This window comes from Malus domestica, chromosome 02 (assembly GCF_042453785.1).
Source record: "Malus domestica chromosome 02, GDT2T_hap1".
NCBI lineage: Eukaryota > Viridiplantae > Streptophyta > Magnoliopsida > Rosales > Rosaceae > Malus > Malus domestica.
The window spans coordinates 35,508,478-35,536,138 of NC_091662.1; the positions used below are offsets into that span (position 1 = coordinate 35,508,478).

At 37.7% G+C, this 27,661-nt stretch overlaps 4 protein-coding genes across 5 annotated transcripts; 1 reads left to right on the top strand and 3 right to left on the bottom strand.

Annotated features, from left to right (window-relative positions):
• Positions 1 to 2,349: 2,349 nt before the first annotated feature.
• Positions 2,350 to 4,036, bottom strand: LOC103407502 (acyl-CoA--sterol O-acyltransferase 1-like). The gene has a single exon (XM_070817907.1). It carries the CDS (start codon positions 3,696 to 3,698, stop codon positions 2,472 to 2,474), a length of 1,227 nt encoding a protein of 408 aa, XP_070674008.1. The 5' UTR covers positions 3,699 to 4,036; the 3' UTR covers positions 2,350 to 2,471.
• A 947-nt stretch (positions 4,037 to 4,983) lies between these two features.
• LOC103426999 (acyl-CoA--sterol O-acyltransferase 1-like) lies at positions 4,984 to 6,863 on the bottom strand. The gene has a single exon (XM_008365078.3). The coding sequence runs from the start codon at positions 6,230 to 6,232 to the stop codon at positions 5,051 to 5,053; it is 1,182 nt and encodes a 393-aa protein (XP_008363300.2). The 5' UTR covers positions 6,233 to 6,863; the 3' UTR covers positions 4,984 to 5,050.
• A 3,190-nt stretch (positions 6,864 to 10,053) lies between these two features.
• Positions 10,054 to 12,071, top strand: LOC103418578 (serine/threonine-protein kinase-like protein At3g51990). The gene has a single exon (XM_008356689.4). It carries the CDS (start codon positions 10,296 to 10,298, stop codon positions 11,796 to 11,798), a length of 1,503 nt encoding a protein of 500 aa, XP_008354911.2. The 5' UTR covers positions 10,054 to 10,295; the 3' UTR covers positions 11,799 to 12,071.
• A 3,526-nt stretch (positions 12,072 to 15,597) lies between these two features.
• LOC103412640 (protein transport protein SEC31 homolog B) lies at positions 15,598 to 26,581 on the bottom strand. 2 transcript variants are annotated; one of them, XM_008351186.4, is made up of 22 exons: positions 25,706 to 26,581; positions 24,912 to 24,966; positions 24,667 to 24,789; positions 24,153 to 24,249; positions 24,024 to 24,060; positions 23,816 to 23,921; positions 23,691 to 23,748; positions 22,838 to 22,935; positions 22,580 to 22,699; positions 22,018 to 22,060; positions 21,038 to 21,138; positions 20,834 to 20,961; positions 20,150 to 20,708; positions 19,901 to 19,993; positions 19,494 to 19,679; positions 19,177 to 19,390; positions 18,834 to 18,943; positions 18,555 to 18,728; positions 17,884 to 18,009; positions 17,528 to 17,795; positions 16,234 to 16,472; positions 15,598 to 16,138 (listed from the first exon to the last, which is right to left on the bottom strand). In XM_008351186.4, the coding sequence occupies exons 1-22, from the start codon at positions 26,023 to 26,025 to the stop codon at positions 16,046 to 16,048; spliced, it is 3,348 nt and encodes a 1,115-aa protein (XP_008349408.2). In that variant the 5' UTR covers positions 26,026 to 26,581; the 3' UTR covers positions 15,598 to 16,045. The 2 variants fall into 2 exon arrangements, with proteins under 2 accessions (XP_008349408.2, XP_017181726.2); XM_017326237.3 differs by lacking the exon at positions 17,884 to 18,009.
• Between the last annotated feature and the right edge of the window lie 1,080 nt (positions 26,582 to 27,661).

The window sequence follows — 27,661 nt, forward strand, 5'->3', positions numbered from 1 at the left end:
GCCTAATTTATTTCATTGGTTTTGGTTGAGATCTTCTATGGAAAAATATGATTTGAAAATGTGAAAAAATCTAGAAATCTGTAGATTTTCTACAGAAAAACTGTTTCTGAACTCAACTTTGGAGCTTGATTATTTTCTTCTCTTAAATCCGTTTTGGGAAACTCTTATTAGATTAGAAACTAGGTTTGTTAAGCTTTAAAACCCAAGTAATTTCATCCTTTTCCATGGAGTTTTGAGGGATGAAAATGGGGTCACAATATGGGGACTTAAGCTTGGTTCGTCTAGAGGTTGTGACAGAGGTATATTTGGGTAAACTTTTGATAGGCTGAAATTGAATCTTTATTCCAGCTTTAAGTTAACTTTTATTATTATTATTTATGTGATTTTAGGTATGGGAGTGACTTCGAACACTTCGGAGGCTTAGGGAGGTATTCTAGTTAGTTGGACTTGAGGTAGGGACTCTATTTCCAACGATAGTTCTATATCATGTTTAATCTTTGTGATATTAGTAATTATACCTATTACAGTAGTAATGAAATGGTCGGATGGAATATAAACATTTGATTTTCATGGTTGTGTTATGGGCTGATAGTTTCCTCTCTGGTGTATTTTATATATTGATTTTGTTAAATGTTATTATGTGTTGATGAGTGGTTGAGATATGTAAAATTTCTGGATTGAATATGTTGAGGTTTACAATTGTGTTTGTGAAATTGAAATGCTCATGTTGCATTACATGTTTTAGAGTCAAGTGTTGGGTTGTATAAAGATGGTTAAACAAAGTACTGAAAACTTATATATGTTCAAGCGTAGGGTGAAGGGCTTGAACATGTAGTTGGGCGTCGGGGGAAGGGCCCCATATTAATGAAACTGAAACTACTAATAAAATTCAGGATTAAGGGAGGAATGGGAGTTAACTTATATTTTATGGTGTTCAGAACCAAGTGGTATAAGCATGGTATGGGACGTGCGGGTTTGGATGCCATAAATATAAGTTAGCAGGATTAGAAGGGAGTGAGTTCTTGTGTACTTCTTTGTCATATCATTTGTATTTTTCCGTATTGTTTGATGCATGACACTTTGATTAACTGTGATACATGAACTTGAAGGGCAAATGGTTCCTACTGGGCATGAAATGCTCACACCCTATTAGCTATTACAGGTACTAGTATGGAGGAACTTGATGATGGCCTGTCTCTAAATGGATAGCCATATCACGTGTGTGCTGGTTTCCTAGTTGTGCTTAGAATAAAGTGTCTTCGTATCTTAAAAGTATGTTGTAAGAGTTGAACTCTTTAAACTAATGATGTATTAAATAAACAGGTTTATGTGAACTTTTAGATGGCTCTAGTTCCATCATACTTTTGTTGTAATATTTAACTTTTTTTTTCTAAGATACTATTCATGCCCTAATTCGATGATCATCCTTATTCTCGAGTTTTGGGTGTGACAAATTTGGACTTCGAAAACCCTGTACCAAACGCCGAAGAACTCCACAATGACGTTGCCACTATTCATCGTCTTCCCCGACGTGTTTCGTGGTTTCTCGACGTTGAAATAGCACGGAGTAGCTTTTTCCCATTTTTCCGGCACCGCCACTTTCGAGGCATTTACTGGTCAAACCATGATGATTTAACCGTCGTTCAAGTTTCCGACGAGTTCCCCAGTTTTCCCACGGATCAGTCATCTTTCAGGCCATTTTCAGGCCATCTTCAGCAACCATTGGACTTTCAAATAGGTGCAATTGTTTATGGTGTTTCTGTCTTCTCTAGTTTGCACGGCTTTTCGACAGCGAAGTATCTGTGAGTGGATCCTTTCCAAAATGCATATTTTACCATTAGAAATGCATACATGCATTTTTCAAACAATGTCGTCGGTTCATACTCGCATTTTTCAAACAATGGATTGTTTTATCAGCCATGAAAATGAAAATGCAGTGCCATGCCACCTTCAAGATGTATGGGGGGAAGTTCGGTTGTACCTCTTTTATGCTTTGTTGTTTATGTCTTTAATGTTGATCTGTTGGTGATGGTGAACAAGCAGGAGATGGTAGACTGACGTGATCATGAACCAAAATCAAATATTACATAACTGTGTTAATGGTTGATTAAGAGAGATACAATCTGTAAACTTAATGTTGGATAAAATTAAGACACTTCATGAACCAAGATCTTAAATTTCATGATTTTGGGGCGTCACATAGAATTCTGTCACTTCCCTGTTGTCATGTAGTGTCTGATGAGTCCCTTGAAGATAATCAGAGTATATTGTGAGTAAAAATGTTGCGTTCTTTTCATGGTGCAAGAAAATTGTGATTATTCACCGTATGATCTCAATACAACAGAGTAGTCATTTAACTTTTGTTATAATACTTTCTGTTTCAAACTTGAATTAAAATGGAACAGTTAATAACCATAATTTTCTTGAACTATGAGGTATAGGGGGGCGAACCAAAACAAACCTTTCATATATTATCGGAAACTTGGAATGACATTCTTCAAGAACGCGGCAAACTCACCGTACTCTTGAAGCATTCTAACGTCAGCCTTGCACCGAGTAAACTGCGGAAAGAACAGCCAATAGGAGGTCACCACCACAAACCCAAGGGTCAACGGCACCGAGATCACCTTCGGCAACCGGCACCTGCCCTTCAACGCCTTGTTCAAAACGATCTCAACCGGCAAGCACACTCCGTGCAAAACGAAGAACCACGTGACCTCCCACGTGGGCCTCACCCGCCCCATGCAGTAGTACATGTGCTCGTGCATGAGCCCCGACACCAGAAAGCTTCCGAAGACAGCCGGCAGAGGGGCCCACTCGGAGCCAATGACGCCTGCAGAGTAATCGCGGGTGGGTTCGTACACAGCGGAGTGCAGGATGCTGTGGGCCACGAGGTTCCATCTACGGCTCCAGAAGTTTTGAAGCGACGTGGAGAAATATGGGTCGTTGAAGTGCGGCTTGAGGTCCAAACCCGACAGAGATCGAGTCAATATTGTTACAATGGCCAGTAAGTTTTCCAGAGTAAGGTAAATGTACAAGCAATGAAGGATCAATACGAGCTTTTGGTGGAAGTGCTCACCATACTTGAGGACACCAATTAGAATGACAAAAAGTATGCCCTTTATTACTTGATTTAGGGGCAATTTTTGGGCGTTTTGGGGAGATGGGTTGGTTTCAATTTTAGAATTTTGGGATTTTTGAGGTGGGTTTTCTCTGTTTTGACGATTTGTACTGGATTTTGAGGAAGATGTGTAGGTTTCAATCTTAGGGTTTTGAGTTTTTGGAGGTGGGTTTTGTGTCATTTGGCCATTTGGGTGGGATTTTGAGGGAGAAGGGTAGGTTTCAAATTTGGGGTTTGGGGATTTTGGAGGTGGGTTTTCTTGGAACTCAATTGGAAGGCAACCGATGGCCAAGAAACGTCCAATGGAGATTGGTGGATGTGAAGCCAAAGGGCCTTTGCCAAAAGCAAAAAGTAGGAGCTTGAAGGTGCCGAGCCAAGAAACGAAAAAGGCAGTGCCACCTTCAAGATGCATGGAGGAGAAGTTGAGAGGAAGATAAAGGAAGAGGAAGACAACTGGGAGGACACAGAAAAGTCTGGTTGTTCCTTTTGGGACTAATTTCCCAATTGAATGGCTGTACAAGAAACATGCAAACACTGAAGACCATACCTGAATGAAGTTGAAGAATTCACCCTCCATTAATTGTTGTATGATCCTGCTTTCTGCTTTGTTGTTTATGTCATTGATGTTCAACTGTTGATAATCGATGAGGAACAAACAGGAGATGGTAAATATATAATTATTATGTAATTATATATTGAGATGGTAGATATATAATTATTATGTAATTATATATTGGATTAAAGACAGGAGATGGTAGATATATAATTATTATGTAATTATTATGTAATTATATATTGGATTAAAGACAGGAGATGGTAAATATATAATTATTATGTAATTATATATTGGATTAAAGTCACAATATCTTAAAATGTGCACTATAGCTAGGGTGCCTAGTGTGGTCTTATCGTGTAGTATACGTGTTTGATATGAATCTGGCGTCTTTAAATATTGCACCAAACAGGAGACGGAGATAATCCTACCCTTTTTGCAGTTCCCCACATAAAGAATCAGGAAAGGATCCTATTCCTAGCATGTTGGGGTCTTTAAATATTGCACCAAATTACATGCTAATTGCGTGGGGAAAATATATATCTCACGCTCCTTCAGAAATGGAGCAAAGTTAAAGGAATAGGATCCTCTTTGGATTCTCTTTGTGAGAATCCAGATGATCAATCAATTGTATCCGTTTATCGTACATCGTACAGTTATAAATTATTTAAAATTGAATATAAATAGTACTTAACGAAAATTGACCGCACGATGTATGATAAACGAATACGATTGATTGATTCATGAAGTCCCACAAAAAGAATCCGAAGAGGATCCTATTCCTTTGACTTTGCTCCATTTCTGAAGGAGCGTGAGATATATATTTTCCCCATGAGATTAGCATGTAATACTTATTTGAATTTGGGCATCTCACCCCCGGTTGTTTTTAATTTTACTAGCATATGGACACACACAAAGTGTGTGAGAACACTTTTTTTTTTTAAATTATAGATATGTTAGGATTACATGTATGTGAGGTTTTGAAAAAAAAAACAACAAAATTTGGTTATGTGAAATTACATTTCTGCCCCATATTTCTTATTCATGTTCTTTTTTTAATTAGAGAGTTAAACTAATAATTTTATAGAATTTTAGTTGACAATTAGTGTTTTATTAATTAGTAGAGATTAGTTTTAGTTTTAGTTTAGTGAAATTCTTATTTATTTGAATTTGGGCATCTCACCCCGGTTATTTTACATCCATAAGAGTTGTTTTGTTAATAAAAAATCAGATATTCGAACTTGATATCTCTTCCAATCAGATATTAGAAAGATTAAAAACTACTTGGGTACATCCCTAACCACAAACATTAGGCAAACAAATGTATTTTCTTGTTCATTGATACAATTCTCGTAAAAAATGCCAAGTGTCCAAACTTAGCCAACCCGGGAAACAAATGGGCTAATCAGATTCCTGAAACATTCACCTACAGCAGCATACTCCTCAAACGCTTTAATCTCAGCCCTAAACCGAAAGAACTGCGGAAGAAACAGCCAAAAGGAGGTCACCATCACGAATCCGACGCTCAAACCTCCAGATACCAACCTCGGCAACCGCCACCTGCCGGTTGACATCGCCCTCTTCAAACCGATCTCAACCGTCAAACACACTCCGTGCAGTAGAAAGAAGCACGTGAGTCCCCACGTGGGCGGCATCCTTCCCATGTGATAAAACACGATCTCGTGCATCAAACCCGACACCAAAAAGGTCGCGAGGACCGCGGGCAGCGGGGCCCACCACCTGCGGCCCACGACGCGTCGTGAGAAGCCGAGGGTTGGTTCGTACACGGTGGGTCGTAGGATGCCAGTGACCATGAGGTTCCACCGCCGGCCCCAGAACTCTTGGAGCGAGGTTGAGAGATAAGGCTCGTTGAACTGCGGCTCGAGCTCGGTGGCCAGGAGGGTTCGAGCCAGGGCTGCAGCCACGGCTAGGACGAGTTCGAGGAACAAGTAAATGTGCAGCGAATAAAGAACCCACATGGCGTATGGAGGGATTCGGTCACTGTAATCATAGGCACGTAGCAAAATTCCAAAAAGCAGAGCCTTTATGACATGATTTAGAGGGATTTTATGGCCTACCTTGGGATCTTGGGGAATAGGGTTCTCTTTGTCTTTGTTTTGGTGATCTGCAGGTGTGTTTTCTTTGGATTGGCCATTTTGTTTTTGTACGGATTGAATTCCTTCACTTTTGGTAGTTTTTTTGTGTTTGGCTAATGGATTTGGAGGTGGGTTCTTATTTTGTTGGATCTTGATTGGGAGGCAAGCAAGAGGAACAAAACGAGCGAGAGAGATTGATGGGTCAGAAGCCAGAGGTCCTTTACCAAAAGCAAAGAGCAAGAGCTTGAAGTTTGCGAGCCAAGAAACGAAGAAAGATGTGTTGCCGGCAAGATGTATGGAGGAGATGAGGAGAGGAAGGTAGAGAAAGATGCAGACAATTGGAAGGAAACAAATGAGTCTTGTTAAACCCTTGGGGACGAACTTGGCCGTGGCATAGCAGTAACATACACACAGACAGACTGAGAGCCATACCTTCAACAAGTTAATCATATCTCCATCCATTTGCTCCCTCTCCCTCTCCCTCTCTCTCTCTCTCTCTCTCTCTCTCTCTCTCTCTGATCTTCTGTGTTTATTTTGTTTTATTTTATTTTTGTATCCTTTTTGGATGAAGGTTTGACAATTAGGTTTTATGACTTATCAAAAGTATGATTTGGGAACAATTAAAACAAGGAAATTTTAATAAAACACTTTCAGTATTGTTTATTTTTAGAAAAATTACATTTATATATTTCTTTGGTACTATTCACTATACCTTTACAAAGGACTTTTCATTAAAAATGAAGTTTTTTTTGAACTTTTTGTTAATTTTTCTTTAAAAGAAATCTAAAAAACAAACGAGTTATTATGTTCTTGAAATCATGTGACACCCATAAACTATTCACGCGTAGTTTAAAATTAAAATATAAAATTTGATTTGATTTGGATTCAATCCGAGCCCAATGTGATCAATAAGATCCGAATTCATTAATCTGATTATAAGTAGATCTCGTCCAACTAATATTAGCATATTGATTAAGTTTTATATTGAAAGGAATTATGTTATTTTACAAATACTATATTCTATTGTGTAACATTAAAGCAAGTTTTTTATGCAATCAAAATGCACTTGCTATTGTCTCATTATTTAATTTAGAAATTACTAATTAATAAATAAAGTAGCTACTTGTGATATTTTAATAGTTTTAGGTCCAAAATTAGATTTAATAATGATCTGATTTAATCTAAATCCGATGCTTGGATATAATTCTCAAGTCAAATCCAATTATCCAAAAACGATTTAGATTGATAATCTGATTATAAATGCATTTGGATATAGACGAGGGTTGATTTGCTCCATTTACATGTCTATATATATTTTAATACAATGATATTCTACATCTAAGAGGAACGGGATAATCTACTCTAAGGAGTGCATGAATTGGGTTAACCCACACAATGCGCCAGCCACTTTACTAAATATCAAACTCAACACAAATATATTAGGCCATTGTCATTTATATGAATCGAACAAAAAATCTCTCATTTAAAAGTGATGTGGAATACAATTAGAACGTATGAATAGTTGGTGTGTTTGTTGAAGGAAGGGATAAGTTGAAACGGAAAAGTAGGAATAAAAATGACAATTAACCAATCACAAGGTTATTTTTAATTTTATTAGTTTTAAGATAATGCTATCCACACACCCCTTTTTACCTATTACACACTTTTATTAATTTTGGTCCATCAGTCTTCTTCAACTTATCAAATCCCAAAGCTGAAATTGAGAAGAGTATGTAAGAGGTAAAAATGCGTGTGTGGATATCATCACCCTTTACTTAAAATGTTGTTTGAGAATTCTTAATTTCTTATTCAAGTTAACAACTAGAGTTATTAATATAGATGTTATATATACATAGAGCATCCCTTACGCTAATATCTACAACCCTAATTTCCTTTTCATGCTTACGATACAAACCACATCAATTAGGGGGGTTTGTTGACCCCTCACAACCATGCTTCTTTGTTTTAATGGAATATCCAATGTGACCCAACGTTTGTCAAGGGAGGGTCTTCGACTATTTTAACATAAAACACATAAAATAATCTAGTCTACCGAGTTTAATGTGATGAACAATTTCTCGCAAGATTTAGCGAGGAGGAGATAGAATTGAATGGCAAACTAAGCATAAAATAATGTAATTTTACCATATGCTCCTTACTCTTTCTTTCTATGTTTCTCTTCAAATCGAACGAGATACATATATATAGGACCATCGTAGGGACCATGTATTCATTATATATGAACTCTTATATATTTCACTATTTTAGCATTTTTTTAATTTAGAATACAATTAAATAATATATAATGTCACTTAGTACTACGGTCTAGTGATATTTCTCTTCTCTTGTAAAAGAGAGGTCTTAGGTTCGATTTTCGCCAAAGATGAATTTGAACCACATTATTGCTAGCCAATTGTGAGACTAAGCTCACCCCCTCTCTCTTAATGTAAACAATATTGTTTGTTATAAATAAAAAAAATAAAAAATAAAAAAAAGGTTATATAATCTTTACTGAGTTTAGGATCCTATAATCCTAGGATCGGCCTAGCCCATTCTTGGCCTTTTGGGGCCGTTATCTTTAAGTTGTCATGCGCAAGTTAAAAGTGTATTGGGTCAAAGCTCAATGAGCCTAGAAATCGAAACTAATCTTAAGGCCCATTTCAGTGTTTTATGCTCATGTAATTTACCAACTTCTATTAGGTTTAATTTATCCATCCTTTTAACTCAATTATTTTCCATTTAGTTTTTCAATTAAGTTATGGATGTGTGATCTATTAGGTTTTAATTAGTGAGGCTAGAACTCTTACTATTCATTTACAAATTAAAAGGTTTTTTTTTTATTCTCCCTTTTTTAAGAACTTAGAGTTCGTTTAGGAAATGTTTTTAAATGACTGAAAACGCTTTTAGAATGTTTTTGGGTTCCAAAATCACTTGAAGTGGCCGTGCAAGAACACCAGTTATGTGCTTCTTCCATAATTAAATTGCATTTTACTAAGGATTGATTTTTAAAATATTTTTTTAAAATGCTTTTAGTCATTTAAAAACACTTCCTAAACGAGCCCTTATCAATAATTCTCAAAGCTTCTACAAGTCATGAGAGTCACCTAGCAATTATCATGGCTACTCAAGCTAAGAAAAATAGTAGGGAATACAGTCAACTATAAGTGCAATTGAATATGGTTCCTCTCTAGTGCATATTGAGAATGAATCCTATTTCATGGGCAAAATGGACCTTGCTTATACGTAATTGGGCTACTCTCATAGTGTAACCTTAACTTTCTTCACGGTATTAGAACAATAGGTTGTACAGAAGCCCAAGGTCACACGTGCTCCACGTCACCCAATTTCAGTTATTCACGTGTTAGATTTGAAAATTTATCACACATGAGGAAACGTGTTAACAGTAAATCCCACCCTAAATCATAGAGCATGTTTTTTATTGTACACTCACATGCCTCTATGAAACAATAGAGAGTCCAAACAATACCTTGAGCCACATTCTTGATTGAACATGTCTACATATCATTATTAAGATTGTATCCATAAGACAATCATGTTGCCTCAAGTCTAACAAAATTTGCATCATTGCAACTAAGAGAATACCTGATGCATGAAAACTAGCCTTGACATAAGTGTAATTTAGCCTCGAGTGATAAAATTCAATTTCTAACAATGCATATCAAACGTCTCACTTAGTACTACAATCTAGTGATATTCTTTTTCATTTGTAAGTAAGATATTAGATTCGATTCTCATCAAAGACAAATATGAACCATATTATTGCTAGTCAATTATGAGACTTAACCCACTCTCTCATCCCCTTGATATAGATAATATCGTTTGTTTCAAAAAACAAGTCACATCTAACCTACACTAAAATAATACAATGGCTCTTCACATGTCCAGTTTAACGAGATAGGATCCTCGTCGGATCCTATTTGTGAAGATCTTGGGAATCCTATAATCATATCCGTCAATCGTACATCGTACAATTAATTTTCATCAAGTACTGTTTATAATTAATTTTAAATAAAAAAAATTTACAATAATTTCTAACCATACGATGTACAATGAATGAATGTGATTTTAAGATCTCTGAAATCCTCACAAAGAAGATCCGGCAATGATCCTCACAAATAGAATCCGACGAAAAAAATCCTCACAAAGAAGATCTGGCAATGATCCTCACAAATAGAATCCGACGAAAATCCTTACTCCAGTATAACCCTGGTTCTTGCCCAATACTCTTGAAGAGTCAACTTAAAAAAAAAATAAAAATTAATTAATAGCCAATAAAAACTAAGTCAGTAACACTCTTTACCCCATGCCCAAGCCTCTACTACCGACACCACACAAACAGTCGTAGAACACGACGCCAACGGAACCCAATTTTCAACCGACTTTGGTTCTTCAACTTTCATATAATCACAGTCACGTAATATATCATCACACCAAACTCTCGTCTCTCCATTTCAATCCATCCGAAAACACAAACACACAAAGTTGAAATCTCGATTTTCCTCTTATGGGGTACCTTTCTTGCCGAGCTGACTCAGCCATCTCCGTCGCCAATTCCCAAACCTCATCGTCCAAGACCACCGCCACCGCCACCGCTGAAAAGCCTATCAAGATCCAACACTTCGACTACAGTGATCTTGTGGCCGCCACCAATGGCTTCTCCGAACAGAAGCTTTTGGGCAAAGGCAGCCATGGCTATGTCTACAAAGCTATGCTCCGCGGCCGTCTAGTTGCCATCAAAAGACCCTCCAGAGCTCACAGCCGGACTCTCCGACCCAACTCGTGTTCTGCGCCGGAGACCGCCAACGAGGTCGACAACGAGATCGAGATCTTGTCTAAGATTCAGAGTCCGAGGCTGGTCAATCTTTTGGGGTTTTCGAATGATTCGAAAGACAGGCTTTTGGTGGTGGAGTTCATGAGCAACGGTACGCTGTACGATGTTTTACATTCGAGTACGAATCGGCCTCCGAATTGGGGTCGTAGGATTAGATTAGCTTTGCAAACTGCCAAGGCAATTGACATTTTACATTCATCGAGCCCACCTGTAATTCATAGAGATATTAAGTCTGCAAATGTTTTGATTGATCGTAGTTACAATGCCCGGTTGGGGGATTTTGGATTGGCTCTGAGGTACTGCCTGTTCGACGAATATAGGCTCCGGTCGACCCCTCCGGCGGGGACGATGGGGTACTTGGACCCTTGCTATGTGACCCCTGACAATTTGAGTACTAAAACTGATGTTTTTAGTTTTGGGATTTTGTTGTTGGAGATTTTAAGTGGTAGGAAGGCTATAGATGTTGGGCATTCTCCGCCTTCGATTGTGGATTGGGCTATCCCGCTTATAAAGCGAGGGAAGCTGATAACGGTTTATGATCCGCGAATTGTACCTCCTAAGGACCCTGTTGTGAGGAAGCAATTAGCTGTCATTGCAGCCAAGTGTGTGAGGTCTTGTAGGGAGCGTAGGCCAACGATGAAGGAGGTTGTGGTTTGGCTTACCGGGTTGAGTAAACTGGTTCCCCTGCATTCGTGGAATGGTTTTAACAATCCGTGTACAATGGTAGAGACCGTGGGGCGGCCTGTTGAATCGAGGAATGCACATTTGAGTTCGAAGCAAGAGGTTGTTGGGGAAGAGAATTTGGAAGCCTTGGAAGCTAAGTTGACTAGGCGAGTATTGAGGAATTCGCAGAGAGTTTATTCAGATTTGGGGTTTAGTAGCAATCTGATGGAGCTTATGGCAGGTACTGATGGGGAGCCTGACTTTCATGGTAATGCAGATGGAGATGATCGCAGTTCAAAATCAGCGAATTGGGTTTCTAGATTTGGTAGCGGACGATACATTGGCAGGATTAATAAATCAACTCCTGGTAACGGGAAACAAGTCCCTGATTTGATGCAAAATCATTCTTTTGGGAAAAGGTCGTTTACATGTTCAAGGAGAGATGATGCAATGCCTCATGTGAGCGGCAGTTCCCGTGCATCTGCTGGTATACAGCTTGCTGCAGAAATTTGATTTATGTGAATAAAACAAAGGCATGTAAGCTTTCTTGCTTGCTAATTTTACATTGATGTAGATTTGTTGTTGGTCTCTCATTTGTTCCGGGTTTTGTTATCTCGGCTCTAATGGTGTATTCATTAATTTGGTAATGTGCTGTTAATTACCCCAGATATGTCAGTCAAGGGTACATTGCTGATGTCCCCAATTGTAAGTTGTCGATCATTTTTGTTTTTCGTCTTTGTGGGTTGTTTAATGTCGATGCAAGTGATATCGTTGTTGTTCTTGGTAGTTCTGCATCTATATTACTGCATTGTTCCAATTTCCGCGATCTTATGATTTGCTGAGTCTCGAGTGTTTTGAAATGGAACGAGGATAAAATCTAGGATAAGATTTTAGCATAATGTTTTGTGGCTCATTGCATATGCCTTCAGAGTTTTGTTGTGTCTTGTTTGTATTCAAATTCAAATAAACAGAAGAAGAGGCAATCTGTTTAAGATTCAAGTGTTGTTTGCATCCCAAGAGATTTATGTTTAGTTGTGAGCTCAAGATGTCTATGCATGCGGCTTTGTTTTGTTAGGTTTCGATTGGTGTCATGGGTTGAATTGGATAATTCACTAGATTCAATGCGTGTCAAGGGAAGCAATAGATACTTTTGGGGAAGCAAACTTTTTGTCCAAGTTGAAGGTTGAAGGTTGAAGTTGAATAAGTCACGAAGAAAACTCATTTCTTGTCCTAGACTTAGTTTGGGACTGAGGTGCTTAAAAAAAAAGCACCTATGAAAAAAAGCTGTTAGGGTTTTAGGTGTTTGGTAAACTGAAAAAAAAGGGCTTATTTTGGAAGCTGCAGAATAAGCTGAAATCAAAGGAAAAAGCTGAAGCTGCTATTTGCAGCTTTGGAAAACTGGTTTTTTTTCAAAGCACACGGGGCTACAGTGCTCATTTAATGAAAAGACCCACTATCAGACTGCTTTTTTTTTCAAAAGTACTTTTACAAAAAAGTTTACCAAACGCTCTGCTGATTTATTTCACAGCCGCTTATTCTCACAGCACAGCCGCTTATTCTCACAGCAGCTTTTTTTCAAAGCACAGCAATACCAAACCAGCCCCTAGTTTCTCAATTTTTCTTAATCTTTGACTTGAAGTAATACCCATTTGAAATCACGATTTAAGTTGGATTTTTTCACATGCAAATTCAAATTGCACAAGAACACGTAGGAAGTTGTTAGATGGACGAGTTCATCCATTTTCTTTTAGAGTACAGATTGATCATATTTTTTGACGAACTTACGTTGTACGTGGTAGACAATTTGTTGCTTCTAGATGGGTTTGACATTAGGTCGACAAGGAAGAATTATTTCCACCAAGAAATATATTAAAAGGGAATGGCTCAACTTCCATCATCATGTCACTTTGAATTCTTGTTTGACGCTCTTGCAGTATCACACTGTTGCCTTGTTTACCCATCATGAAAATGTACCAATCTTGTCAGTTAATTTAATTTGTAAAAGCTTCTTTATTTCCTAATCTCTTTCCCCTTTCTTTATCATCGCCTCGTATAGGCATATGTAACAAGGGACAAGAATCTTCTCTGAATTCTCTTTATGGAGATCCGAAGATCAATTAATCATGTGTATTCATATTACATCGTACGGTTGAAAAATATTTTAAATTTTAAATTTTAAATTGAATATAAATAGTAGCTAACGAAAATTAGCCGTATGATGTACGATAAACAGACACGATTGATTGATCATCCGGATCTCCACAAAGAGGATCCATCCACAAATAAGGACCTTTTCAAATAAAATAAAGACAGATGGCTCATTTACTAGTTCCTATCAAATTGAGAAAAATTGAATTGAAAATGAGTTTGAAATGAGAGTGGAATTAGAATTAGATTCCTTCATCTAGGTAATTAAATTTAGAAAGATTTAGGACATTCGATTACCAATATTAGGTGATCTCCAACTATTTTCTAATTCCCTAAATGCTAGTAAACGCTAGAAGGCGTTTGGATGAGTGTGATTTTGTTTCTTCTGACTCTAATCTCATTTGGTAAACACACCCTAAGTGCTAAGAAATCAAATGATCATTGACTCTTCATCCATAAGTCTCATGTAAATAAATCATACATAAAATTGTATGATTTGCGAATAATACTAGATGTACTACATCTCTGGATTACATTAATTGACTACATTACGTGACAACTAAAGAACGCTTGTTACATTATTATTATGGCTGTTAATCTTCTTCTTAATCCTACTACATTTTGAGTTCGAGCACCCTCTTTTCCCTCATTCAGTCGGACATAAAGTAAAAATATCGCTGGCTATAAAGAAGAAAATGGTTAAAAGAAATTCTTCGTTTTCCTTGGAGAACGTAGATTTTTTATGACGCATTTTCTGGGTACAGTAACAGCAGTGCTGTGGTGGTCCAAGAAAAAGGACTGGACAAGTGCAGCTGCCAAACACTCTCTTTAGTGGTGACAATTCTTTATGTCGTAGCCGTTGCTATATCTGCTGTTTGTTTCCCTTTGGATTGGATAAAACAGTCAAGTACAAGACAAACTGAAGTTCGAAAGATGAAAAGATTCCGGAGCGCTTTTAGCTAGCTCCCCAAACACGGTTTCGAACTCAAAACGTAACCTGGAAGAGGAACTGTGTTTTTAGCTGTTTGGCAGCAAGTGTTTTTAGCTGTTTGGCAGCAAGCAGAAACAAGTATATTAGGTATCCGTTTGTCAAGTCTTTACAGCTACTCCCACTTCTTGGCCTCTACTTTTTTGAAATTCTAAAATGAGGTAATTGTAGCACGGTCCTCATATTTAACTCAATTGGAGCAGTACTCTCTCAACTAAAAATCTGATCATAGGTCCCTTAACTCTTCGAAACGTGCAGCTATAGTCGTCTTTGTCAATTTTGTCAGAACTTCTATCAAAACAAGTTATGTTCGAAGTGTCATTGTTACAATTGGATTAAAGTTGATGGATTATTGCTCCAATTAGGTTAAAGTTGATGGACTATTTCTCTAATTGGGTTAAAGTTGAGAGACCATTTTTAGTTTCCCTTATTTGCCCCTTGATTTAGCTATTTTGATGAAAGTTTTAACGGAGTTGACGAAAAGAATAGCTGCATATTTTGACGAGTTAAGGGACCAATGGTCATAAATTTTAAATTCAAAGATCTTGAAGGAGTACTACTAAAATTTTCTCTTGTAAAATTGGAGAGGTCTGGATCTTTGTGGCCTAGCGTGTGCAAAGTTTTATGTTCTTGGGGTGGTTGAACTTGGTTCCTTGCTAGATCCTTTTCCTAAGGATCCCGTGATCTCATCCGTTCATCATATATCAAACGGTCAATTTTTTTTAAGTACTATTTATATTTAATTTTAAATTTTGAAATGATTTCTAACTGCACGATGTACGATGAACAAATGAGATCACAGGATCCCTAGAAAACTGACCGCACAATATACAATAAACGAATGAGATCACAGGATCCCTAGAAAACGGATCGAGCGAGGTTCCTTTTTCCCACATCTGGTCCTGCCATCAGACATGAACAGGATATCCAGTGTACCAAAAATGTCCACCAAATACAGATATCAACAACGTTAGGGTGTCAGTTTTTCCATACAAATTTGCATCATACAAGACTCGGGCAAAACACAGAACAACCATGGAAGAAAAAAACCAGACAAATGCGGTTCCATTGACATGAATATCAAAGGCCCCTTCAAATTCGTGTGCCCAAACCAATACAAAAAACTCAAATTGTGAAAGAAAAAAAGGTAGCATATAAACGATACACATCCAATCATTTTCGACAAAATTGAAGTCGTCATTCTAATTTGTGTTCATATAAAAAAAACACAAAGGTGGGGGGTACAATTTCATGCCATTGGCAAAATGTTACCACATCACTAGGAAAAGCTCGAACAGCTTAGTAAACGTACTATGAATTTATGTAAAAACGTCGAAAGAAAACAAAAAATCAATGCTATTTCTAAGCACTACAAAAACAAACTGAAAGAGTCAACAAGATGTCCTTTAATGTGCGGCGACTATCTTTTCTAACTGCCTTCAAACCCACTAATTGCCTTCCAAGGTAGAATTAATCCAAAGCTAATCAAATCCCGAAGCCAAAATCTAGAGATGCACTTTTTGAATGCATGAAAACAAACCGTCATGTGTTCGTGCAGATAAGGCCATGAAAGATTTCTGGGAACCAAACAATCCGAAACTTGGGTAATCACAGCCTTTGTAACTTATAGTCTCACATTTTGCCTTGTCTTGATCATCCTCTTGAGAGTTGCAAGCCAAAAGTTGCACTCGTCCCATTCACTAGTGGTAAGAAGCACCTGACAGCAAGCAGAAACAGAAAGAGCCCCCTACTAAACATCACCCTTTTATAGTGTAAATGTAAAATATAAGAGTGAAGTTTCCATAAACGTACCTGGATTTGTAGGGCAGTACCGAAATCACCATTATCCAATGCCTGGCAAAGCTGAACAAGCTTATCAGCAGCGTTTCTAGATATGTCCCCACTGTTGAGTTTGGCAAACAATGCACCTATCTTCCTCGAATTGTCTTCTATTTCACGCTTCTTACCGGGATTTGCACGTGCACCTCCCAGCGCCTCCGATGTCTCATTGAAAAGTCTTGTTAATGTTGTAATTACCGATTTTTGATGGGCTGTACCACATTATCCACAAATAAGCAAAGATTGTCACATAACCATAGGTTGGAAATTCTATGTGACAAATAGGGAACCGCAAAATGAAGGATAATATCTTACAGAGCCCACACACACATGAAAATATAAACAGCAGACTCCTAACTGTTGTACTTGTTTAAATACACAATTAACACTAACGTCTAGATGTCAAAACGCCTCGTAGACCATATCCCAGTTCAAGATTTAGGCCATTCCATGATATTAACTGCAATACAAACACTCGACTAACTGCGCTCTGTACAAATATTTCATTCCCTCTACTACTTTTGGCCAACAATCGCATGCCAGACAAGAGGACAGCCCAAATAGTGTAAGGAGTCCACCATTCAGGTCAGGTCGATTTTAATTTTAAAATAGGGAAGCAGCCTACACTATATAATACCTAACAAACACAGAACCTAATTAGAACTCAATTTTGGACCCTCTATTACACAGAACCTAATTAGAACTCAATTACAGTTGTAGTTCTCTCAACTATAATTGGAGTCAACTGCACAAATCCTCTTCCTTACCAATCTGAAACTGGAAAATACTTTTGTTCCAAGTCGTACTTTTATCATATATCTCGTAATTACCTCCACCCATAATACTTGTCTTCATCATCCAAATGAATATCAATGCAATTTGTCCATAACCACTCATGCTTGCAGTGATCACAGTGATCCAAAATTCTCATGTCCTTATTGTCAGTTTTCCAAAATTCTCATGTCATCAAGATCTCAATACCTTAAAGGATCCGCACCTTATTATTTAGCAAATACTGCAATTCAAAATATTGCAATCCTACCAGCATATTACACTAATTGCATGCTATATATTTCATGGCCTCTAATTTTGTCTGTATTCCTCTATTTCTAAGTTTGAAACTGAGGGAACTACAACCAAGAGAAAATTACAACACAAAGCTTGCTTCATAATTTAAAACTGCACAAGTTAAACTGATATACAGAGCAAGACAATTCTGGAGAGAAGTTAGCAAATTTCCAAAAGACAAAAAGAAATCTTGAATTACCAGGAACACTGGATGTATCAACTGTCTGTATGGTGGGTGGTGGAGCTGCTACTGCCACAGGAGTACGAGCTGGAGCTTGGTGAGTAGGACTAGGTGGCTCCAGTGAACCCGCATGAGGCCCCTGAACAACTCCTGGATTAGTAACTGGCATAAATCCTCTTGGAGGAACAGAGGGAGCTACAACATGTGGTTTATTTACAGGAACTGGAGCGACTTGTGATTGAAGAGGAGCAGTTGAACCAGGCACCGGTTGCATAGGTTGGAAAGTCTGAAACACCACCAAGAAAAAACTTAGAAAAACAGTCATGGACATGATTTCTGATACTTAATTTGACATCAAACGAAGATATACAGACAGGATACAACTGAGAACCCAATGTTGGCTGCTGATATTGCTCCACATTTTTTAGCACAGGAGGAGTTGAAGGAATGAAGGGCCTTACTGCGGGCTGAGAGGAAACGGGAGGTGCGGAAAAATTCTCCTAAAAGTACACCATGGAGATTCCAATGAATCAGATCCTTGAACAATGAAAAATGTGGGAAGTGACCAGTAACTTCTCAATAACTAAAAGTTAATTACAAATAGGATTTCATGTCCAAGTGTGATTAACAGCTAAATTTCAGATAATCATTAAAATAACAAGTGCATGTTTGAAGGCTGTAACGAACAATTTTATAATTTTGTGGCACCTGCAATTTATCAAATATGAAAATCCTAATAACCCTTGAGCAACAAGAATACACATTGGCAAGTGGCCCTCTACCAGTGTTGGAGAGGAGTGTTGCCCTTGCACCATGGCGTGGGTTTGAACCCCGTTGGCTCCCTAATCCAACATCTAATCTAACAAATCTATCATTTGACAAAAAAAAAAAACAAGAATACACATTGGCTCTACTTCTAAGAATGTAATTTCAGTTGGACACTGGTTCCAAGAATATACTTTTCGTGGTAAAAGTATGTTATAGCATACTCATAAAGAAAACAAACTAATCATGCTTATAAAGACCCCAAATAAGAATAAATTACCTGTGGAACCTGAGGTGGTTGGTTAGGAAGAAACATCAGGGGTTGGGATGCAGGCTGATACGGGGCAGGAGGGCCATATCCTCCTCTTCCATACGAAGGATTCACAGGTTCTTGGTAGCTCTCGCCATAAGGACTTACAGGAACACCTGATTGCAAATGTGATGGCACTGTTTCCTAACCATTTAAAGAGAGAAAATAAAAGGTCAATCCACATCGAGGCAACAGATTTGGCAACAAACGACAAATAAAAAAAAGGGCAACGTAAAACTTTATGAACACCTGATAATATGGAGGAGAGGCCCCCACAAAAGTAGACTGATCAGCCGCATATACAGGCCCACTTGCTGCAGGTTGGTTTCCAAATGTTTCATTCTTGGCAACTTTTTCTACTGCAATAACACAACAAATAACATGGGGAGGAAATAAATAATGCAGGTGACAAGAAAGAAGCTTTTGAAATTTTAAGAGCTTTAACCATCGTATTTTATGCATATTGAACTAAATAAAATATCGACTACCAGTATTAACTTTGATAAGATTAATTGTCATTGATCGCAATCTGCAACATACAAAAATGCATATATTAAAACGTCACTTCAGTAACTTTTTAAGATGCACATACCAGGTTCTGTTGAAAGAGAAATACGATCTCTTAAGATAACAAGCTCAGGTGACAACTCATCAGAACCCAAGAGTTTTAGGTACTCCATTGCTGTTGTTAAAAGGCCTTGACTAGCTAAAATTTCGGCGTATTTCTCAACAAGTTTGCACAAAGATGCACTAAACCGCTTCTGCCCAGATGCCAAGGCAAGGACAATTGTCTTCTCCATTAATTCCTAAACCAAATAACAAAACATATTTAACCTCTTTCTCTCTCCAAAAAAAACACATTTAAACCTCATGGCCAAGAAGAACATGACTGTCTAAATGAAAAATTACCTGGAGGAGGTCGACATAGGATCTCCCCTCATGCTCAGTGGTCAGACTTCTTGACCAAATCTCTACGGTTTTATCAATATTTCCCGCACATATATAACAAATAGTTGCCGCCAGCGTATTACCAGCAGCCACAAGTTTGGAAGCAAGTGTATCACAAAGCACAGTCCACTCGTCTCTGGATGCAAACTGTTGATTCAAGAAACATAGAAAAACATAAATCAATAGGTGGATACACAAATTTCAAAGTTGACTTGTTCATGGTATTCTCTTATGATACAGCTATTAAGAGCACAGTTTAGGGTGAGTCGGGAACAGTAATGAGCCAAATAACCAAAAACACCTCATTTACAATTTACAATGGCACAGTGCATCACAGCATTAACATTTTGAGGAGCTGGGAAACTTACACTACACAGAAGAGCAAGTGTTTCTTTCCAGAACTTTAGAGGCCTGGTGTTGACAAGACTCAAGAGATCGTTGCTCACCATTGCAGAAACAATCTGAATGTAGGAAGTAGTCATGTTAAGCCTAAATTATGGGAAAACTTAAAAGACATGGTACAATCAATCTTTCACATCTTTTCAACAAGTTACAAATATTATAAAATATGAAATAGGAAGTGTTCCGAGCCTTTTAAGAAAGTAGATTTTAAATACCTTAAGGTAAGGCGAATGGCTCATCTTAAGATACTGATCCCGCGTGCTCTCCCACAATGAAGAACCACCAGCATGAGCAATAACTAAAGCATCAGCTATTTTATTTGCTGAAATGCATTTTGCAACAGCGCCCTTATAATCTCCTACAACTAAAGCATGTTGAACAGATTCATCAAATGATGGGTCAGCACTCTCCTCCAGTCCATCAGACTCTTGTTCCATTTGTTCCATAACAGGAATTGTATCCCCCACAGATAATTTGTCACCAGAGGTTGACACAGGAGTATCAGCTTTAGGACTAGGAAGATTATTGAAGAAATCTTCTCCGTTATCAGAAGGAAAGATGGTGGCTTCCTTATCACTCCCAAGACCCCCTTTATCAGTTATAGTATCATCAAGCCCAAGTGCATCGACTTCCTGTGATAGATCCTCTGGAACATCTTCTTTTGTTTCCTCGGGCATACTGAAACCAAGATGTGTGATCAGTTTCGTCCTTGCAGTCCCATCATCTTCAAACATAACCCTTAATAAACCCCATGTTTCCTGGTCATCCTCAGATCTGCCCAAAAAAATCATGCAAACAGAAGTAAAAGAGGATGTTAACCATGACAGGAGAATTAATTTTCAAGAGATATTAACTCTCGCAGAGCTCATAAAAAGTTATTCTTCTGGTAAATGGCATACTCAGACTCCTGTGATTTCTTCTCACACAAGGCTCGAAGTAAATGCCTTTCCCCATTTTGGATTGCAGCTTCAAATTCCGATGAGCGATTCACCAAACTGTGTTCAGTAACCAAGCTGTGTACATAAACCTGGACACAAGGGAGGAAAATGAACTCTAAAATGCATCATTGCAGAAGACACAAGGGGCACACCAATAAAGTCTACCTCCGAACCAGCAGAAGTATGCTGAAAGGACACAATCTTGCCTCCAAAGCCAAAAGATGCCCCAACTGGGCGCTTATACCATTTCGGAGCTCTCAGAGGTCCTGAAAAGAAAGGATAACAAATGAAATTTTGGAACACAGCAGATCTACTGTTCTGTACAAATTAAAAACGTTCCCACCTAAAATCCAAAAGAAACATATAGCCAAACTTTATTGTGTGCTGTAAGAGATAATCTATGTACAAAAAGAAACAGAGAAAAAAAACAGCCAATGAAGTGCTGTTGTTAACAGTGTTCAGCAACCCAAAAAGAAAATACTAAAATTGTCAAGGCAATATTTAGGCATGTTCGGTATCCAACTTTTTAAACTCAACAATTTTTGAGTCCCAAGCTCGTAACTCTTGTTTGCTCAACCCATTTTCAAAAACTCTAAACTAAAAACTCACTCAAAAAAACTCACTTTTTAAAAACTCAAAAAAGTTAGGTTTCTGAGTTTTCAATCCAGCCACTCTTTCTACCTCTCGAATCCTTTCTCCTCGCAGTCCCTTCTCCATCTCTTTCTGCTCTTGATTATCATTGGCTCTGCAAACAAGCACTAGTTTCACACTCTTCTGCAGTAGGAGTTTCTAGTTGCTTTTCCATTTTCTTGTTCCACTACATTCTTTGCAATATTTTTATCACTTTCCCCTTCTCTCCTTTTTTCCTTCTTTTCCGTTTTCTGTGAACTGTGGTCAGTTTCACTCTTCTCGGCTGTTAGATCCGGGTTTTTTTTTTCTCCTTAATATTTAAGATTTAAAACAGTTTCCTTCACTAAAGATATACAAAAAAGGTTTCAAGTTCCATACCAAACGACCTTTTTAATAAAAAAATCTAGTATTTGAAAATTTGTGTGTTTTAAAGAAGGATCATAGTTTTTTTAGTTCAGTTTTTTAAATAGAACCCCAATATGTTACTATGCAATGGCTAATTAATTGCGCATTACCTGCACCAAAATCACTTTCCCCAACTCCATATCTGCTGCAACCCTGTGAGAAAAATATAAAAGCATAGAAGAAATTTAAAACATGATAAGTTCATGAAGTAACATAAACACAAGGACGCGCACACCATATATGTGCAGTTTATAAAATAACAGTAAATGTAGTGGTCTTGTAGCTGGAAGGTATTCCAAATTACATAATAACAGGATACATGCGCCTAGTGTCTCGTACAAATTGTGATCCTCAGTTTGATAATGCAGTAATAGTAATCAAACATAAAATTTGTTGTGTATATATAATAATTATAAATCGTGGATTTTAGCACAAGCATTCACTAAAAATTGGGGTTCGCCCATTGCCAGTTTAACAGATCACCTAACATTTTGCTACTTTACCCATCTACATATCAGATACCACAACTAAGTTTTTTTTAATAAACAAAAGCAAGCAACAAAGCATATGTAGAGTTTTCTTTCAACCTATTTCACATTCCTTGCACCCCATGATTCTTCAATACTTGTGCAGGTACAATAATTCAGAAATATAATAAAAACCTCACTATACCTCAATATTGTAAATTCCAATTTTTCCATCAAATGAAGATGCCGATATCACTCCAGGTACTTTTGGATACCAATGCACATCAAAATTCCAATTGGTGCCTGCCGGCAATTCACATACAATCTGAACCAATATATTACAAAAAACAACCCCACAGTCAAGACAATGATACTGAAACCAAAAGTACAGGAGAAATTAAAGTGTAGACAAGGTGCACAATGAAAAATATTGGCCTCCTTGATGAGCAGGTAAAGACCATACCTCTGCAGAAACTGTGTCCCAGCAAATAGTTCGATTATCCTTGGCACATGTAAGCAGATAAGAGCTGTCATTCGGACACCAAGACATTGCAATTACACCTGGGGCAAGATGTGTACGTAACATAATCATAAGCATATCCAATTAACTTCGGATCAAAATAATATCATTAATACGGTACTTTTGAGTTACAAAAATAACAATCTTGTCAAACTGAACGCAAGTTCAACCACATGGATTATGAGGTTGACACAACAATTCCTAAAAGCATAAATAGAAACATAATGGGGAAACTTGTGTACTACTTAACACAGCCTCAAAGATGTATCTTAAAAAAGTCACTAATCATGTACAATCACGCATAAAATGGCATGATATCCGGGTGACCCATTGAAAGTCTTGTGCTTTCTCGTATGCCCACTTCCACAATTACTGACAAACAATAACCAAAATGGATTTGCTTGTTTACTATAGCAAGAGACAAGTAGACTAGCAGTTTGAGGATTTGATTAAATGAATAATATGTGCCATTCCCTGAATTTCATAAATCCTTCCAGGTTCATAAGACTCATTATCGTGTTCATATTTGAATGCAGTTTGATTTTCAAACCACATCGAGAAGGGCTGTACAAAAATCTCATAGCATATTAAGCTGTAGAGAAGAATATTTAAACAGCTATCTCTGATCTGTTCCTATGTCCAGTAATTAGTTAAACAACAATGGAAATTAGCACTAGAGTTAAAATAGCTTTATGAAACCAAAAGAAAGAAACTGCTCCTAAACAAAAAGAAAGGCACCAAAGAATCATTAACAGGTAGTACGTCAAGAAAGAGATGATTTTTTGCGTCTTATTACCTTTTGTGTGCCCGACAAACTCTTTAACTGGTGACATTATATTACGCATATCCCACAGCTGCATGGACAGAAATGTTAAAACGTTTGACCACTAAACAAATAGAATATTACTGCAGTATCATTACCCTAAGAGAAGGTGAACCATCTTCATCTGAAGAAACAATTAGCTGAGTGGCAATATCAGGATTCCACTGCAAAACAGAGCACCGTCTTCTAACTGAATCTGTAAAACTGCCGGACAACCAATGTCAAGTTAGGTAATGGAAATGACCAATCCAGATAATCATTGAGATTTTAATACAATAGCTTCACAGTAGAGAATAATCAAATCACCTTATTACTGGCTTTTGCTTTTTCAGGTCCCAAATCACTGAAAAATTCAAAATGTTAAATTTTCACACTAAATAAAAGTTATAAAACTACTAGACAACAAGTACCTAAAGAGAATAGTATATTTCTCACCAGTTGTCCCATTTAATGAAGTGGATGCTAATATATGTTGGACCTTGCTATTCCAAGATAAAAATGACACCTCACCTTGGGCAGCAGATCCACTACCCTGCATAAAGAACAAAACGATAGAGAAAAATCATTTCATGCAAAGATGGAGACAGAAAATACTAAAGGGATCTAATTATAGGCTTTCTCTTATACAATAAGGAATACGGTCAGAATTAACAATGCTCTCTACAGGTTATGAGAATAATTTGAAGAAAGGGACCTTGCATCCTTTCCACTTCTCTATGTTTATTATGATTATACATTGCTTAGTAAATCCAACTTGCAACTCATTCACCGTAGACTGTAAGGTGAAGTATGACAACCAAATCAAAGGCTCCAAGGCAAGAAGAGTAACTAAAAATTAGTGTGGCCAAAAAGATAACTACACCAAAAATTGAGGATAAAGAATACAATACAGACTATAGAGAAAGAGTTTGCAATATTTCAGATAAACTGACAACTAATTAGCACAAACCTTGAGAGGTGGAAAGTGAGAGGGTTCTGCAGGATTGGTCAAGTCCCAAATGCAAATTTCACCATCATCAGCCCCAGATGCAAGTAAATTGGGTGCAATTGCATTAAATTCAAGACCACGAACCTGGAACAAAATAACAAGACTCAAATTTAAGAGTTTGAGAAATAATCTAGATAATGATCAGATGTCCAAGCATTGAAAGAACCGCCAAAAAGACAAGCATTCTGAAAAAGAAGAAAACTTACAGGGCCTTTATGTCTTGTGAGATGCCCAACTGAAGCACTTACACCCGCCTCCGGACTAAGGATAAGAGAGAACAAAAAATAAGGCATTTCCAAAGCATACCATAAAATGCTTTCTCAAATACAAAAATAATGTTTCACAAAACCAGAGGGCATGTATTTCCACGCATATTTTTGTAAGGGAAAGATCAAAACCAAATAAATCTAACAGGAGGTTCAAATTATTGCAAATAGTTCCGCAATACTAACAAATATACTGACAATATAAGTCAAATGCAAATGTTTCAAGTAAATATACACATTTCCAAAGAACCTAAACCACAAAAATAAATAATGAACAGAAACGTCCAGAGAATACGCCCAAGCTTTCATCTTCATAGATAGAATTCATGAAAATCCCAATTCACATTATCTCCATATTCAGACTTCCAGCAACCAAGAAAATATCAAGATATCATTTCACTCCAAATAATGAAAAAAAAAAGAACTGGGTATAAAAGCACAGCTTAAATTGAGATCTAATCACTCACAATAGAACAATAAATAACAATTTCAGCTACCCTTAACCCCATTTCCCGTCACCCCAAACAGGCCATTCACTCAGATCAAAGTCAAGCACCAAGAAACTACAGAATTTGTTAACTTCTCCAGTTTCCCACATTGTTCCAGCACCCAAAAGAAAACCCACAATCCAAATCCACAGAAAATCCGAAATTTACAAGCAAAACTCAATTCATATCCATTCAATTCAATCCCAATCGTAACCAAAAGCAAATGCCAAATTCAAATCCAATTACCGGATCAGAGTCTGTGGGTTCCAGATATCAATAGTGCCATCAACGAGTCCACCAGCGATGAGCCCAAGCCCGAATTCTTGCGACCCCGATCCAGTGGGCTTGGCCCATGACAACCTGTTGAATCTCTCAGAGCTCGTCGACTCGCCCACTACCGGGAGATCACGGTCGTCTGACTGTAAATCAAGCTTGAAGATCTCAATGTTGGCGGAGGAGCTGAAGGACAGATCCACTGCTCCGGCCATCGTCCCTGCTGCCATGTAGGGCGCGTCCGGAGCCAGCGCCACGCAGGCCGATCGATTCACCCCCTTTACGCACGCCATGGCTCGAAAATTGAGCGAAACCCAAGAACCCCAACTCAATCTTTATTGCAAAACGGAAGAATTGGGGGATTTGAAGGCGAAAGAGACAACAGATCTGAGAGAAGAAATGGTAGATTTTATTGGAAATTGAAGAATTGGGGATGATTTTGTAAATCCAGTCTGAATATTTTTTTAATTTTAGGGTTTGGTTTTGAGTGTGATCTCTGTGTGTGAAAATTTTATACCGAGAAGGTGAAAGATAAGCACTTTGGCTTCTGAGTTGAGGCCTCTCTCTCTCTCTTCCCCTCCTCTCTCTCTCACTCTCTCTCTCCCTCTGTTTTTAATATTTGGCAATCGTTGGCGTTACGAGATGGTGTGTTAGCGGGTTTGGGTTACTATTCCTCTGCGGTGGGTTGCACTGTGTGCCTTCGGTGTTTGTGCTGTTGATGGTTGTACGGTGAAAGCTCATAAGAGGGTGGGTTTGTGTACAAGCGGGAAGAGCCTGGTTTAGGGAGGTGAGGTGAGTGTGTGGATGTAGACGATGATATGACTCACGCACCTCCAGTTAGATGATGACAAGTGTAATACTAGGCATTGTCCTATGATTTGCATATTTTTGGGGACCAAGGGTGATTTTGGGCCATAGGTACAGCCTGTTTGGACAAAACTTTGAGCCTTTATTTTTGCGGGATATGAATAATAGCCGGCCCAAAATCATTTTTTGCTTTTTCTTTGAGTGGAATGACCTCAACAATTTCAAGTCATTTGTAATTTTGTTCGACACCAAGTCAATAAGGCTTTTTAGTTTGTGAGAATCAGAGGAGGAATGTCTATTGTACGCAGTCTTATCATTGTTTTAAATAGGTTGTTTTCATGACTTGAGTCTGTGACCTTTCAATCACAAAGGAGCAATTTCGGTGTGTCAAAGCTTGCCCTCATTTGTAAGCAATTTAATAGGTTAAGATATTTTAGCGGGAAAGGAAAACTTGAGGTTACTTACGTTCATCCAGAAAGTGGAAGGTTTGAGGTCATAATACATTCCTTCGAACACATCCATCAACATATACACCTCTCGGATTTGAGCTTTCATTTTGGTTTGAGTTACTCAATTCAAGTTCGAACCGGATTCGTTGTAGCTTTTCATAGACTAAGGGCTGGTTTGGTATTGCTGTGCTTTGAAAAAAAACTGCTGTGAGAATAAGCGGTTGTGCCGTGAGAATAAGCGGCTATGAAATAAATCAGCAAAGTGTTTGGTAAAATTTTTTGTAAAAGTGCTTTTGGAAAGAAAAAAAAGCAGTCTGATAGTGAGTCTTTTCATTAAAGGAGCACTGTAGCTTCGTGTGCTTTGAAAAAAAGCCAGTTTTCCAAAGCTACAAATAGCAGCTTCAGCTTTTTCCTTTGATTTTAGCTTATTCTCATAGCAGCTTCCAAAATAAGCCCTTTTTTTTTAGTTTACCAAACACCTAAAACCCTCACAGCTTTTTTTCATGGGTGTTGTTTTTTTTAAGCACCTCACTCCCAAACCACCCATAAATCCTTGAATCAGTTTACATCGATGTCTTTTTTATGTCAAATGTGTGATTTTCCATATGTATGTTATGATTTCATTAAGCTTTCAAGTTTGTATAGTCTTTTTATAAATAGTGTTTCTCAGATC